The sequence below is a fragment of the Lemur catta genome, chromosome 1 (genome assembly GCF_020740605.2).
Source record: "Lemur catta isolate mLemCat1 chromosome 1, mLemCat1.pri, whole genome shotgun sequence".
Taxonomy (NCBI): Eukaryota; Metazoa; Chordata; class Mammalia; order Primates; family Lemuridae; genus Lemur; species Lemur catta.
In genome coordinates this window covers 9,978,229-9,995,281 of record NC_059128.1, presented here as the reverse complement: position 1 = coordinate 9,995,281, position 17,053 = coordinate 9,978,229, and the positions used below count along the sequence as shown (strand labels likewise).

Genomic DNA, 17,053 nt, shown 5'->3' with positions numbered 1-17,053 from the left:
CATACAAATCAATTGATTATTTTCTAATGCTATGTTAGGAATAATTCAGAATCTAAAATATTTTGCCAAAACACTTGTGATGTATATCCTTATTTAAACTTTGAGTTCTTAAGCTGCCTTATTTTGTTGGGGTGAAATTATGTTTACAGTAGCAGTTCTCAACTTTTTGGCTATGTTTTCTCTGTAGGTAAGCTCATCCTTACCTTTTGCCTTAAATATCATCTATATAAATTTACTTATTTGTAGGCAGACCTTTTCAGAGTATCAGATCTGCATATACAATTCCGTGTTTGAAATCTCTACTTGGATGTCTCAAAGTTAACAAGTCCAAAATTGAGCTCATGGTATTTTCCCCAACACCCGGGCTTCCTCCACTGTCCCCTATCCTAATGTGGGCTTCCTCTAGTCTCCTATTTTAATGCATACTGCTGTTAGCCACCTGATTTATAAGCCAGGATTTTTTAAGTTATTTTTGATAGTCTTGGTTCTTTTACTTCTTATATAGTCTTGTTTTTTTCATGTCTTAAATATTTCTTAAATTCATCCACCTCTCTCCAGCCACACTGACTCCACCCTAGTCCAAGAGATTATGAGGATCTGCTCAGATAAAGTTTCCAAGTGATCCTTACCCACTACCTCCCTCCCATTCCATCCTGCTTCACTCCTTTCTGATTCATTTCAACTTTATAGTCAGCATGATATTTCAAAGCATTTAAAACTACAATTTGCATATTCTCTTGTATAATGTTGCTAGGGCCCTACATAATTTGGGCTTTTTTACTGTCTCAGCAACCACTCTTGCTCTGTGCTCTAGGCACCCTGATCTTTTAGTTTTTTGAATCAGCATTCTCCTCCTTACTTCTCAATGTTAGAAATGCTTTCTTTCTTACTCTTCTTTCTCTTCACACAGGCCAGTTGTCACTTCTCAGTGAAGTCTCCTCTGACACTCCAAAGGAGATCACCTGTTAGGTTTCCCTTATAGAATTTTGTACTTCTCATCCTTAGCTCTTATCACAGTTTTAAATAGAGGATTAACAGTGTTGTTAGAATGTAAGCTCCATGAGGTACAGGGACAATGCTAGTCCTGCTCATTGCTAGCTCTCTAGCACCTAGCAGCACAGTGTCTTGAATGCAGCTAAGTGAATATTCGTTGAATGTTTGAGTGTGTATAATCGGCAGGACTCATTCAAGGGTAGAGGTCCTTATCTTTGGCTTCTTTCCAATTTCCCAGAATACTTAGTATGATTCTAGTTCTTAATAAATAAGAATGAAATACATTTGAATGAAATTAAAATTATATTATTTTTAGAATTAGATTTTCTTTGGGCTAGTTTAGAGAGAGGTTAGGAATAGAAGGTCAAATTATCATGACTGACTAGAAAAAAAAGTCCTGTTCCCACTTGCTTAGAGAAACTTGCCAGGCTTTCTATTGCTGCTTTTTTCCCTAAGAAAACATTTATGATTTTTTTCAAAAAATATTTAATTAATTAAATTTTGCTATAATGTGAGTCATTTGAAATGTTATTTATAGCTATCACATCCATTAAATGTTTCTTTGATAAGCGCATCTTTTCTTTGCAAAGTTTTAAATTTCTGCTTATATTTACATTTTAAACCTTACTTATGAAATTACCCGTGATCCTAATTTTTTATATGTAAAAATGACTTAGCAGAGTAGTCCAGCTAGAAGCTCAATTTCAAAACCATGGTCTTAAAATTTATTTGTCTTGGTGTTCTTGTGATTTTGCATGGTAGGATATTTCATCATACATTTACAATAGTCACATGATATTTGCTATTGGTATTGGTATTTCCATTATGGAAAGAGATCTTCAGGATATTTTTATGTGTACCTCCTCATGAACCTTGCTAATCACTGAAATACAGATTTAAAGAAGAGTAAAACATATCCCTTTGTTATTTCTGTTTACTGTCTTCCTTTATTTTCCCTCCAGATTTTGATTTTCAGTGCTCTCAACTAGTTCTCTCCACCCTTTATTTTAATGTGGAACATGGCAGTCAGGGATAGGGAAATAAATGAGGCATCATAGTTAATTGTTAAAGGTATCTTAGAGTTGACATGTTCCAATTATTCATATTTAACTCAGTTTTAAAGTCTTTTATAATTATTGTGATTTTTATAGTGAAAAGAGTTATTCACTGTTACTGTTAATTACTTAAAATTCCCACATTTATGATCCTCAGTACTCCAGATATTTTACATGTCTTAGATCTTCAATATTTTAATATCTAAGTCCCTATTATTTAATTTCAAAATAATCAGCCATGTTATCTCTAAAAATACACAAAGATACTTTGTAATTTTATAGTTCCTTTACCATTTAATAGCACCATTCACAGTAAATGTTTTCCAGTTTTATTTAATAAGATTAGTTTCAGAATTTGTGAATCCAGAATATTTACTCTTTTGGAATAAGCCAGTGATTTATTTAATGCTTCTTTATATTGTGTATTGTAAAGAGAAATCTTCTTCTTAGACATAATGCAGGTTTTTTGGAGACAAAGCTATTTCCCTCTCTACAAGGAATTTATTTATGTTTTCACAAAGTGCTTTGTTGCACCAGTCATGCTAACTAAAGAATGAATTTAAACACAGAAGTGTCTAGTACATTTTCCTTTCTTGACTGGGCATAGTTTTTTAAATTTGAAATGTGCCATTAACTCATTAATAAAATGTCTCATTTCATTTTTGAGGAATTCAAGTTGGGATGCCAGCCATGTAATAGTATGTAAGAGAAATGGTAACTGGCATTAAGGCATACACTTAAGCAATAGAGGAATTTCCTTTTCAGTGTCTTCCAAGGTCCATGAGGATGCACACTTATTTATCCAGAGAGTATGGATCTCACTTATGTTTGTCCAGAGGGTGTGACTCTGTGGAGGAGAACACTTATTGGTAAGTATCAAACTCTTATTGCATTATGTTTCAGAAAAATGTTTAGAAATCAATTGATTTTTAGCAGTGATAAAGTCTCTTAGTCTGTGCTGGTTTCTTAACAGTGGACAGTCCCAGATGTTGAAGTCAGCACAACAAGAGAAAAACCCAAATCCTGATAAGACTTGAGGATTTTTCGAAAATTATATGCAAAATAGTTGGGGCAAATGTTGCTGCGGGAGTCAAGACTAAGTAATACAGTAAGAAGATATGAAGTTGGAGAGCTTCTCATGTTCTTCTTTTGCATAAAGTATCCATATGTACAAAACCCAGGACTTTAATGGCTTTAAGAGGGGGCAGAATTGCATCTCTTGGAACTTAAAACAACAAACTCATGTGAACTGGAATGTACATCGTGGCCCTCACAATTTATTTTAATATTCCTCACAAAGTCCTTTCTGTTTCTAAATAAAAGCTGTGCCTTTTTAAACTTGTAAGTGATGTATACTGGCCACATCAAATTTCTTAAAGTGTTTTCCAAATCCAAAATTGTTAGTGTGGAACAAATGTTTGTTTTCGAAACAGTAAAACGTGGGGGTATGGGAAGGTTTATTTCACAGACCAATTGCTGTTTCTGCTTATGCCTTAACATTCCATTCTTTTTCTCCCAGCCAAGAAAAAAAATTGTAAAATAAATTTGTGCATGTGATACAGAAGTTTAGAACAACCCACCTCCCCGCCCAATCAGACACCCTAATATGTGATAGATTTTCTGGGAATTAATCATAGAACACAAACATTTGCCATAGCAAATGCCATGGCCAGATTTCCCACACTACCCCATGAAGGCTTAGGATAGATTTAAACCATGCCTTGATACATGACGAATGGAAATGAAAGCGCAGAATTTGTGGGGAAGAATTCAGTGCTGAGAAATGCTTTGCCATCTAGCAGACAAGAGTAGTTAGAGTTGCCAGTTAGCCCACTGGCCTTCAGAAAAATACTCCTCTGAGTCTGTTTCTTCTGCTGCAGAAATATGTATGTTATGTCCTATCATGGTGCCTGGCAGTGTCCCACTGTGCTGAATCAAGGAGTCTGGGTATATGGTCTCAATCAGGGTTACAGGGATGCTGGGGTAGAAGGTGGCAGTGTGGACGTGATAAGAGGATTGAGAATGCATTTCTGTGTGACTCATTTTTGCTTTGTCTTCTAATTTTGCCAATCCCTGATTTTTAGGACTCACCTCAAAATCTCTTGAAACCACCTTTTAGGAGATGTGGAAAATGTATTTGAAGGGAGAGAGCATCAAGAGCAGAAAGTGTAGGTGGAAGGCTGACAGACATTTAGTCACTCACAGATTGCTTAAGAGATTGCTTACTGAATGCCTACTGTGTGCTAGGAGATGAGGGTACATGAAGCTCGTGGTACAGCTGTGGGAGATAGACCATAAGCAAATGAATATGTTATGTGTTGGCTGACGGTGATGAATAAACCTGTAAAGGGGGTGGTGAAAGCTGGTGTAAGGGGATGGCTTTCAGTTTAAAGTAGGTTCACTGGAAAGGCCTCATTAAAAAGGTGATATTTGAGTAGAGGCTTGAAAGAGGTCAGGGAGCCAGCCCTGTGGAAATCTGGGAAAAGGGGGAATTGAGAAAAGATCCTATAAGTCCTTTTAATAAAGGACTTTGACTTTTCCTTTGGGTAAGATGGAAAGCTTTCAGAATGTTTTGAGCAGAAATATGACACAATCTGACTTATTTCTCAAAAGAATCTCTCTGGCTGCTGCATGGAGAATAGATAGTAGAGGGGCAGTGATGAAATCAAGGACTCGCTAAAGGTTATTAGAGTAATACAGGCTGGAGATGGTGGTGGCTTTGACTAGGGCAGTAGTGGTAGAGGTGATAGGTGGTCAGATTCTGGATCTGGTTTGAAGGAGGATCCTTTCAAGATTTATTGGTCTTTTGATCAGGAAGAGTAAGGGAATGAGAAGAGTTAAGGATGACCCAAAGTTTTTGGACTGAGCAGAGCTGGAAGGGCTGAGTTGTCATTTAATATTTACTGAGATGAGGAAGATTGCAGGAGGAATAGGTTTTGGGGGGAGATCAGTTAAGGTGTGAACACCTTAACTGATGTTAAGAGATTCCTACTTAGATATCCAAGGGTAATGTAGAGAGGTGACAGCTGGATATACAATGGTCATTATTTAAATGCTCATTTTGAACAATAAGTTGGTAAGTCATAAAAGTTCTATTTAAATGATTTAAATCTCTATCAAGATAGTGTTATAATTCACACCATACACTAGGAAATAATGAAGAAAAATTAATTTTCCTAAGATCATAGATGTGAAACTTTGTTTTATTACTATAAGTTCCATGTCGTTCTACTAACTTTACTATATTAGTTATAAAATAGGCATACAAAGGAAATTCTCATATTAATAATTATCTTAATAGATTGAGCAAATAATACTTTTAGCTGCCTTTATGTTACATATAGACACACACACTTTTAGAGAAGTATAAGTAATATCTTTGGGGCTTATTTAGAAAGATAGTTTTTTTAAAAGTTTGTTGATGTGTTGAAAACTAATATTCTTACGTAGGCTTTAATTTTGAATATGTATTTTAAAATTCTTTAAATGGTGCACAAAAGTGGCTATGAATATAATTTTTAAAAACATGTTCTTATATTTAAGAATTTCTTTTTTAAAAACTGTTTACTTCATGGTAATTTATGTTCTTACCAGTTGTTAAAGGGGAAGATACATTTGCACACTTTTAAGTATATTCCTTTTTATAGTAGAATGTATAATGTTTAGTTGTTGAAGCAGAAGTACAATTAATGAAAACACATGATTGTTTGAGCTTTGACATTGTTCTAGGTAGGATGACAAACTGTATAATATAAACAGCAAAATAGAAACTGAAATCTATCAAAAATGCCTACTCTATTGTTTAAAGGTTTATGAACTATTTATAATTTTCAGTCAATAAAGCAATGAAATGTTACTTTATCTTATAAATTCCTAAGACATTCAGATTTTATGTAGTCTAATGAGTTAAATGATCAGCAGATTAATGTAGTTCTGTTAAATAAAGTGATAGGAAGAAATACATATCCTTAAAGGTCATATATAGTAATTTTGTGGACTATGATTATGTTTGGTTTATATAATCTTGGATTTTTAAAAAATTATAATTTCTGATCTCTCATTATGTAAATAGCAAACTCTTTCTGATTACACAGGAAGTCCTGCATGTTGCAGGAGTGGAAATGCAGTTAACGGCTGCGGTATCATTTTTGACCATTCTGCAGGAAGAATCGGTGTCGATCCATGCATATGCCCACTCCTTCCTCCAGGTGATTCTACTGCATCTGGAGCACAGAGACACAGGTCAGGGGCTTGGCGTGCTTAATTATGTATTTGTTTATTGTTTCTCGTATATGGCCATAAGGTTATTTGAATTCTGTTAGCCTGACGAGGATAACTGTGCTGTTCAAGAGTTGAGTTGACTCTTGTATGACTTAAACTAGTCATGGCTGTCTCCTCGCAAAACCCACAAAATTCACTATTATTGAAAGCTGAAGTCTCATTAGTTTATCTTATGATTTATACTTTCTTCTTAGTTTTCTTTTTCCTTTTTACAACATTTATGTTTATAGTATTATTATACAGCAAAAAAGAACACTTTGCTTTAGAGATATCTTCCTAATATTATTTTTATAAATATACAAATTTTCTAGATGTTGGCTAAGAGAAAATAATAGAGAAACTTCCTAGAATAGTAATAAAATAATTTTTTCCATTTTATCATTAAATGCTATTGTAAGTATTAATGGCTGAGTTGAAACTGAATTTGTGAGACATTTAATTTAGCATTTTACATCTGTGTCAATCAGGTGTCAGCAATGCATGGTTGGAAACTCTTCTGTCTGTTATAGAAGTATTGCCAAAAGAAACCCTAAGGCATGAGGTAATACTTTTTTAAGTCACTCTAAGGCTTTTTATTTTTATGATTTTTGACAAAAATCATTTTTAGAAAAGAAATAAAGTTTTCCATTCAGAAAGCAGCACATGTACATTGTAGAAAATTTAAGTAATATGGAAAATAGAAGAAAAATAGTTCATAGTTCTGTACTTGGCCACTTTTAAGATTCTGATGTATTTCTTTTCAGATTTTTTTCATTCATATATATATGTATACACACACACACATATATGGTTGCTGCTTGGTATATTAGTGATCATGTTGAATTTATATATGGTTGTTTTTCACTTAGCATTATTTTCCTCTATTATTTCAAACTCATTTGGTAGTAGCTACAAAATATTTTACTTGTTAAGCATTTAAGCAGGTTTGCAGGGTTAAATTTTACTATCAAAATAAGGCATTAATGAACATCTCCAGAGAACTTTTTCTGCTTTTCAGTTAATTTCTTTAAACTGTAGCTTCCAAAAAGGAATTACTGGGTCAGAGGGCATTGATACATCTTAAGCTCTTGAGTAATAATACGTGAAAATGCTGTTTTCCTGGACTTTTATCCGCACTAGTGTTCCAATTTAATTTGATGTGCCCAAATTTTTTGTTATTATGCCATTGAATATTTTCCCATACATTATATTTATATCAGTTATGTTTATTCTTTTGGAATTGTCTGATCCTACCTTTTGATCACCTATAAAGGTTCCTAATCCTTTGTTATACTTGCAAATATTGTTGCAAATATAATTCCCAATTTGTTTGCCTATTAATTTTCAGCATTGTTGGCCAGGCGCAGTGGCTCATGCCTATAATCCTAGCACTCTGGGAGGCCAAGGTGGGTGGATCTTTTGAGCTCATGAGTTCGAGACCGGCCTGAGCAAGGGCGAGACCCCGTCTCTACTAAAAATAGGAAGAAATTAGTTGGACAGCTAAAAATATATAGAAAAGAAAAAATTAGCCAGGCATGGTGGTGCATGCCTATAGTCCCAGCTACTCAGGGGGCTGAGGCAAAGGATTGCTTGAGCCCAGGAGTTTAAGGTTGCTGTGAGCTGGGCTGACACCATGGCACTCTAGTCCAGGCAACAGAGTGAGACTTTGTGTCAAAAAAAAAAAAAATTTTTCAGCATGGAGCAGTATACCCTTCTCTAAAGGCTTTAAGTAAATTAAGATGAGAGAACAGGAAAAATAGATAAGAAATTTATCCTCTAATAGAATGATTTTATATTCTTTGAACATTATCCCTGTGTTTCTTTCTTTCCAGACATGTTGTGGTTGAAAAAAACAATTATCAGTCATTGAAATGTCCTCTACTGATTTCATTAAGTGTCTTTGTCCTTTCTTTGCCCTCATACATTTTATGGTTCTATCGTGTTACCAAAATAATTGCTTAAAAATGGGAAGATTTATCCAGTTATAAGGATATTTGTGTACTTGATGCCAAACATCTAGATGATTGCACGTATTTAAATGTTGAATGTAATGTAGACATGTGGTATTTGTATTTTTTGAAGAGTGATATGCAGTAGAATGTAGTTTTTACTCCAGAATATCATATATTATTTAATGTGTTTTTTTTTAAGATTTTAAGTATGTATCTTATTTTATTTCAAACCTTTCACTTTTAAATTGTATTTTTCATTATGTATTCAGTAATTCTGGATACTTTGTTGAGAGAAAACAAACTAGTTGACCCTTTTATTAAAAGCATAGAATTTTAGAACTTGAAGATATCTGAGTATAACATTTTAATCTTCATTTTAAGTAGATTATAAACCTGGGGATGAGAAATAGCAAGATTATTTGGACAAACTAAAGAACTGGGACTAGAATCAGAGTCTGATCTTCATGATTTTTTACAGTTTATCGTGCTGTTGAGATTTTGAGTGCCCAGTATATACATAATACAGTGTCAGACCTGGGTTGTTGTATTCAAATGACAGAATTACTTAGTATGATTTATTTGAAGCTGTAATGTTTTTGATCTCATTAGGATAAATATAAAATTAATCCATATGGAATAAAGATAAAATAAATTTCAGGGTATCTGGTAATTTTTGCACTTTTCTTTTTAAAATATATATTTCAAAATTATACTTTTATCTGTACATACAGATCATTGCAGAATTCACCATAAACTTTACTTCAGTTTTTTGTTTTAATTGTTTTTAATTGCATAATTTGTCATCTTCAATAGAAGATAAAGTGATCCAGGTTATAAAAAATCATATACCTCAAATTGTAATTCAGGTTCTTTAAAAAATTTAGAACATTAAAATACTCTTTGAAGAAAATAGCTGACATTGGCAAGAATGTATAAAAGTTTATGAATTTGTTCTCTAAATCTTTTCTTTTTAGATTTTGAATCCACTTGTGTCCAAGGCACAACTTTCCCAAACTGTCCAGTCTCGTGTAGTTAGTTGTAAAATTTTAGGAAAATTGACTAACAAATTTGATGCCCATATGTGAGTATTCATATATAATTTTTTGTCTGTTTTATGAAATTGACTTGAAATGCGTAATGACTGTATGATTAACATTTATATTAGATTTATATTTTTCTATACTGTATACCAGTTTAGTTATTTCAACTTTATAGAATTCTCAGACAGAAATCTACCTATTCAGACTACCTATTTCTTCTCAATCTCATGGCTTTTCGAAATTGATAAGGTTAACTTTTTTCCTTTTTCTTGTCTTAGTCTTCCCCATTCCATACTAAGTGTACTTTTGAAGATAAAAGGGCATTGTCTTACTTTCAAAATCAGTAATCATGGCATAAAAATAGAATTTCTGCTTTCTTACATTATTGTTATGAATTTTTATTTTGAATAATTTATCTTATTTTGTAGAGCACATTTATAATTCATATGCTACTCTTTGCCCAGATGATAAATACCAAATGGAAGGAATGAGATATTATATAATTATGACACAAGACTTACATGTAAAGTTGAAGAATATTTTGGTTGATGGTTGCTAGAATCACATATGGTACTGCTATAGCATGCTGTCTCAGCTATAGACATTCAGCTGCAAATCCAAAGTTAACCATTATTTTAAAAAGACCTTATCATGTAAATAATTTACAAATAGCTGATGATAACATCCAAATTTAATAACCTATGTTAAAACACATTTTAAACTCTAAAATTTTATATTAAAGTATATTATTTTTAAGATAAGATTTTGATAATAATTGTTTGAAAATATTAATTATTTGGAAACACTCACCCATTTGCATGTTTCTTTCCTCTGCTTCATCAGCATCAAAAGGGACATACTTCCCCTGGTAAAATCACTCTGTCAAGATGTAGACTATGAAGTTCGATCTTGTATGTGTCGGCAATTAGAAAATATAGCTCAGGGCATTGGGTAAGTATACTTTCAGTTACTTATGCCATAGTCTTATTTTGGGATTGTCAGGCAAGCATATTCTGTTCATGTATTCCATGAAAGCATGCCACTGAAAGGCTACACTTTATATGATCTTTAAAAATGATCGTAACAAGTACCTCCTCATGTGTCTGGATTAAGCAAGATAAAGGGGAATATGCTTAGCATGGTGGTAGGCTTTCAGTTACTTTTGATTTCTTCTCTTCTCACTTTAGTTACTTAGTTATCATTCCAAACACCGAGATCCAGGAAGTGAAAATGTCCCAATATAAATGATGCTTGGAATATAGTTGTAGCATTTCTTTTGGCTGGCTATTCTATGCTGTAGAATTGGTTCATTTCAAATGGGATTATAATTGTCCCTCGGTATCCATGGGGGATTGTTTCCAGGACTTCTAGTGGATACCAAAATCCATAGTTGCTCAAGTTCTTGATGTAATATGGTGTAGTATTTGCAAATAACCTACTCATATCCTCTCATACTTAAAACCATCTTTAGATTACATATAATATCTAATACAATAATATAATGTTAATGCCATGTAAATAGTTGTTATACTGTATTGTGTAGGGAATAGTGACCAAAAATGTCTGTACATGTTCGGTACAGACATCATTTTTTCCCCAAATATTTCCCATCCATGATTGGTTGCATCCAAAAATGTGGAATTCATGGATATGGAGGATCAACTGTGCTCTGATGGGAGCTTTTCTGTGTCTCCTGTGCAGCTCCAGGCTTCTACCTGCACTTTGTTGCTCTCCTTGCTCTCTGCATAAGCTCACGAAGAGGAGGAATAAGGCAGCCAATCTCCTCTTTTCGCCTATAAAAACTGATCCCATGTCAAGCTATAAGTATGATATTAAAGGGAGTCTTATCTAAAAACCATCCTGGGAAATAGTTTTTTTTTGTTCTGGCACCTCTTATTTTTAGCAGAAGTTGCACTGATTTCATCTGGTTTTTTGTTTCACAAGTAAGAACAATCATGTTGTGACCATTTGTACCATTGTTAATTTTTGAAAAATCTGGGCCACTATTTAAGACTTTGGGTCACATTCATTACAGGAAAACAACAGCATTGAATAGACTTCTCCTCTCCTTGATCAGGGATGACTAAAAAGAAGAAAATAAAAGAAACAAACATAGGATCTACAAAAAGATCCTCCAGCGGCAGAGGGGAAGAACATAGCATTCAAATTGAAGAGGAAGAGCATACTTTTGACAAAGTTGATCAAACTTCTAGTGCTGGTGATATGACAAACAAGATAACCAGAAATTCCTAAAAATATCTGAAAAAATTCAATATCCATTCATGATAAAAACTCACAGGAAGCTATGGGATAAAGGGAACTTTCTTAATCTGATATTGATAAAAGGCATATAGGAAAAACTGCCGCTAACATCATACTTAATGGTAAATATTAGTACCTTCCCCCATAAGTTAAGAACCAGGCAATGATGTCTTCTTTCATCATTTCTATTCAGCATTGTTCTGGAGGTTCTAGCCATTGAAATAAGGCAAGAAAACAAAATCCTAAGAGGCCTAAATATCTGAAAGGAAGAAGTAAAACAATTTCTATTTGTAGATAACATTACTGTTTACATAGAAAGTCTGTAGTAATTTACAAAACAACTATTAAAACTAATAAATAGTCTTGAGGTTTCAGGATATAAGGTTAGTATGAAAAACTCATATTTTTATACACTAGAAGAATATATTCAGAAAATAAAAATTCAAATATTCCATTTATAATAAGTTTAATAAAAGATATGCATGATCTCTGCACTGAAAAACCACAGAACAGTTTTGAGAGAAAATTTTTAAAAACAAATAAATTCATATACACCATATTTATGGATTGGAAGACTCAGTATTCTCAATATTGCTAAAATGTCAATTCTCCTCAAATTGATCCAGCAATGTAATGCAATCTCAATCCAAATTGGACTGTTTCGTAGAATTGAAAAGCTGATTCTACAATTTATAAGGAAATGCAAATGACCTGGAATAGCCAAAGCAATTTAAAAGAAAGACAAAGGACTTAACATTGCCTGATTTCAAGATTTACAATAAAATTCTGGTAATCAAAAGAATGTAATGTTGGCAAAAGAGATATATAGATGGGTGGAACAGAAGAGGGAGGTCAGAAATAGACCTATACATATATGACCGGTTGATCTTTAAGAGAGTGCTACAGCAATTAAATGAGGAAAGGAAAATCTTTTCAAAATCCTGCACTAGAATAACTGGATATTCGTAAGAGAAAAAAAACTGGACATTGACCCTCCCTTCACATCATACATAAAGACTAACTTGAAATCTATTACAGATCTAAATACAAAAGTTAAAACTATAAAACTCCTTGAAGAAAATATAGGAGAAAATCTTTGACTTTTGGTTAGGTGAAGATTATTTAATTAAAAATCATGAACTGTAAAATTACTTTTTTTTTCTTTTTTCTTTTTTTTTTTTTTTGAGACAGGGTCTTGCTCTGTTGCCTGGGCTAGGGTGCTGTGGCGTCAGCCCAGCTCACAGCAACCTCAAACTCCTGGGCTTAAGCAATCCTTCTGCCTCAGCCTCCCAAGTAGCTGGGACTACAGTCATGTGCCACCAAGCCCAGCTAATTTTTTTCCATATATATTTTTAGCTGTCCAGATAATTTTTTCCTATTTTTATTAGACATGGGGTCTTGCTTTTGCTCAGGCTGGTCTTGAACTCTTGACCTCGAGTGATCTTCCCGCCTCGGCCTCCCAGAGTGCTAGGATTACAGGCATGAGCCACCTTGCCCAGCCTGTAAAATTAAAATGTGACAAATTAGACTTTATTAAAAAAAAACAAACAAACGCTTTTGCTCTTTAAAATAAAAAGTGAGGCCCAGAGTGGGAAAATCATTCATAACACATATATCAAACAAATGACTTGTACCCAGAATATGTAAAGAACTCTTCCAACTCAATAATGCAAAACTCTTACAAACAGCCCAGTTGAGAAATGAGCAGTACATTTGAACAGACTTGTTATAAAAAACGATATAATACACATTGACCAAAAAGTATGTGAAAAGATATTCACCATCATTAATCGTAAAGGGATATACAAGTTAAAAAATAGGTTACTACTACACACTCACTAGAATGACTAAACTAAAAAACCTGTTAATACCAAGTGTAGATAAGGATTTGGAGCAAATTGGGATTCTCATACACTGCTTGGGTAAATGTAAAATGGTGAAAATGCTTTGGAAAACTAATTGGTATTTATTGAAAAGCTAAACATACATCTGTATGGCCCAGCCATTCCACTCTTAAGTATTTATCCAAGAGAAGTGAAAATATGTGTCCACACCAAGCATTGTATTGTATACACGTGTTTATAGCAGCTTTATTTTTGGTAGCCAAAACTGGAGCAATCCAAATGTCTATCAGCAGGTAAATGTACTAACAAAATGTGGTACGTTTGTACAATGGAACACTGTTCAGCAATAAAAAGGAATGAAGACTGACACATGCAGTATTACATCATGAATGAATCTCAAAATCAGGATGTTAAGGAAAATAAGCCAGACAAAAGAATATATACTGTATGGTAAATGCTAACTAATCTATAGTAAGTAAAAGCAGATCTGTGGTTGCCCTTGTCAGAGGCAGATTGTGGAATCTTCTGGGAATGAGAAACATTCTGTATCTTGATTGTGGTGGCAGTTTCCCAGGTGTTTCCCAACTGTCAAGACTCATCAATAAGTGTGTACTTGAAATAGATGATTTATTTTACCTAAATTCTTCTTCACTATAGCTAATAACAATCAGGAAAACAAAATAAAAAACTAAAATTTACTCTGATAGAAAATTAATAAGCCATCTACTTATTTTCAACAAAATTCTAGAAAACCTCCCTGCTATAAAATGAGATTGAAAATTTGATGATGAGACATAGTGAGATGAGAAAGTTGCCAAGGAAGAAGAAAATAAAAAATCTGGTTAAAATTAAGAGATATTTTAAAGGAAATTAAAAATGGAATGGAAAAATTCAAATAAGCATAGTAAACAGTTAAGCACTGATAGAAACTGTAGTCAGGGAGTGACTTAGAAGATGAATTAGCTCTCTCAGAATTCAGAAGAAAAGGATAAATGTATAAAATTGCTTAGAGACAAGATATTAGATATGTAGTAAAGAGAAGAACGATCTTAACACTGTGGTCCCCAACCCCTGGGGTCCGTGGCATTTAGGAAATGGGCCACATATCACAGCCTGAGCTCAGCACCATTTTCCCCCCACCCACAACACCCCCGCAACACCTCCCCCCTTGGTCTGTGGAAAAATTGTCTTCCATGAAACTAGTCCCTGGTGCCAAAAAGGTTGGGGACCACTGTACATACAAACAGCTGGTATTCATGATGAAGTGATCACCTTATATGACAGAAATGCAGTAAGTAGAGACAAGGTAGAAGAAAACTTCTTTCAAGACCTGAGTCTGAAGATTGAAGGAATTCATCAAATAGTAGGTAATATTAGTCAAATAAGCTAATATCTTTATATTTTAATTTTTTGAGTTTTAGTGAGAAAATGCACTGAGCCCTTACAGTAATTCAAATTCAGATGTGATAGGATTGATGGTTCTTATCCTCTGCCGTGTTTTTGACTTTTGTCAGATTGAAAGGCTATTGACAGAGGGGGAACATGTAGGTGAGGGCTGAGCAAGAACACTAGAGGCACTTTCATCTTGTGAAAAGAGAAATGGAGATGACTGGGTCTTTAGTGTTTTCTTTAGGCCATCGGAGCAGGTCAATGTAAAAGGTGCAAACAAATGAGAAGGTTCCTTGAATTGCTGCTGTTGTCCTGCTGTCCTGGCCAACCATAGAACTCAGAATCATCTTCATCACTATTTAAGCTGGAACACACAGCTACCATCAGATGACACCAAAGTTTAGCCAACACGTGGGCAAATTTATATCAGACAGCCAGACCCTAGAATTCCTGGTTGGCTAGCTGGTCAAGCTTGCCGTTTCATTCATCTTGCTATCCATGACCCTTCATTTTACCCCTTATAACATCATGGAAGGGTTAGATTATAATTACTGGCATCTAGGTTGGTGAAACTAGGCTCCTACAAAGATAATAGAATCAGGCTGTTCTCAGACTTCTGTTCCATAACCTTAAATGTCAGAAGGGTTTTTAGTGGAGAGGAGCATGACTTAGAATTCTGCCCTAGCTAGTATGGGATTTACATATGAAAGCAAGAAAAAGATATTTTCATGAATATTCTAATTTAGGCAGTATACAGCCCACACCTACTTCCTGAAAAAAATTACTCAAAGCTATAATCCAGTTTGCTAAGAAGAACTAATGAAAGAGAGAAAATATTTGCATCATATATGGTCTGCCATGATGCCTTAAACTTATATAATGTGACAAATGGGCAAAGGAACTGAACATACACTTCATAAAGAAGATAAACAAGTGGCTAATAAACATATATTAGTTCAGCCTCGTTAGTTGAAGTAATACAGAGAAATGTATTCACTTAATGAACATATATTGAACAATTATTATAAGTAAGCAATGGATTGCATATGGATGATGTAATAGTGAAAGAAGATAATTATTCTGTCTTCAAGTTGCTTAGAGTTTGGTAAGAGAGGCAATTAAGTAGATAGTTATTGAATAATATGAGATATTGGCAAAAACAAGTAAACTACTTTTGTCAATGAAATTGTAAAAGTTAATGAGAAATCTGCATTATTGACAAGGGTGCAGGAAACATCTTCATGTACTGCTGGGAGAAACATAAACTTATAATCTTTTTGAGTTCTATAATATATATCAAAATTTTGTTATTCTTTTACCTATATTATTCTATTAGAAATGATTCTAAGGAATTAGATGTTTGTGTCAAAATTTATGAAATAATGGTAAGAGAATAAATACAGTGTTTACTTTGTGCCAGGTACTATTGTAAGTACTTTACATATATGAACTTAACTGTCTTCACAACCATCCTGTTGGATAGACAGTACTTGTTTTTCACAAACAGGGAAGTTGAAGCCCAAAGAAGATGTATATAATATGAGTAAAATGAAAATCTGGAAGGATATAGATTATAAATTAATTGAAACTTCCAAAGTTTTCTGAGTGTTATAGATGATTTTAATTTACTTTTTATACTTTTTGTGATTTCTAAATTTTGATTATGAACATATAAAATGCTCCTTTATTTTTTTATTTTAGAACTTTATGGGGTATACGCATTTTGATTACATAATTTGCTTTGGTACACTTTGAGTTAAAGTTGTAAGTGTGCCTTTCACCCAGTTAGTGTGCACTGTACCAGTTAGGTGTGAATTTACCCATCCCCTCCGCCGCCCTCCAACCTGCTTGATTTCCCTTGAGTTTTACTTCCATGTGTACACATAAGTGTTGATCAGTTACTTCCAATTTAGTATTGAGCACCTATGGTGTTTGTTTTTCCATTCTTGTAATACCTTACCAAGAAGAAATGGTCTCCAGTTCCATCTAGGTTGTTATAAAAGAAACTAGATCACCATTTTTTTTTTATGGCTAAGTAGTGCTCCATGGTATATATATACCACATTTTATTAATCCACTCGTGTATTGATGGGCACTTAGGTTGTTTCCACATCTTTGTGATTTTGAATTGCACTGTTATAAACAGTCGAGTGTAAGTGTCTTTTTTTCTGTTGGGTAAATACCTAGTAGTGGGATTGCTGAATCAAATGTTAGGTGTACTTCTTTAATTCTTTAAGTTATCTTCATGCTACGTTCTA

The 17,053-nt window shown here is 33.7% G+C and overlaps 2 protein-coding genes across 3 annotated transcripts in view; both read left to right on the top strand.

Moving 5' to 3' along the window:
* Nucleotides 1-3,393, top strand: part of LOC123645025 (serine/threonine-protein phosphatase 4 regulatory subunit 4-like) — a 43,933-nt gene extending 40,540 nt beyond the window's left edge. Inside the window, exons 4-5 of one of the 2 annotated variants that reach the window (XM_045561522.1) lie at nt 2,814-2,917; nt 3,022-3,393. In XM_045561522.1, coding sequence (XP_045417478.1) covers nt 2,814-2,917; nt 3,022-3,085 — 168 coding nt within the window. In that variant the 3' untranslated portion in view covers nt 3,086-3,393. Of the gene's footprint in view, nt 1-2,813; nt 2,918-3,021 lie in introns of those variants that run through there. The other variant, XM_045561528.1, reaches the window with a different exon arrangement.
* A 2,737-nt stretch (nt 3,394-6,130) lies between these two features.
* LOC123645020 (serine/threonine-protein phosphatase 4 regulatory subunit 4) overlaps nt 6,131-17,053 on the top strand; it is a 52,580-nt gene continuing 41,657 nt past the window's right edge. Inside the window, exons 1-4 of the mRNA XM_045561515.1 lie at nt 6,131-6,290; nt 6,797-6,870; nt 9,235-9,341; nt 10,144-10,251. Of these exons, the coding sequence (XP_045417471.1) occupies nt 6,170-6,290; nt 6,797-6,870; nt 9,235-9,341; nt 10,144-10,251 (410 nt within the window). The 5' untranslated portion in view covers nt 6,131-6,169. The remainder of the gene's footprint in view (nt 6,291-6,796; nt 6,871-9,234; nt 9,342-10,143; nt 10,252-17,053) is intronic.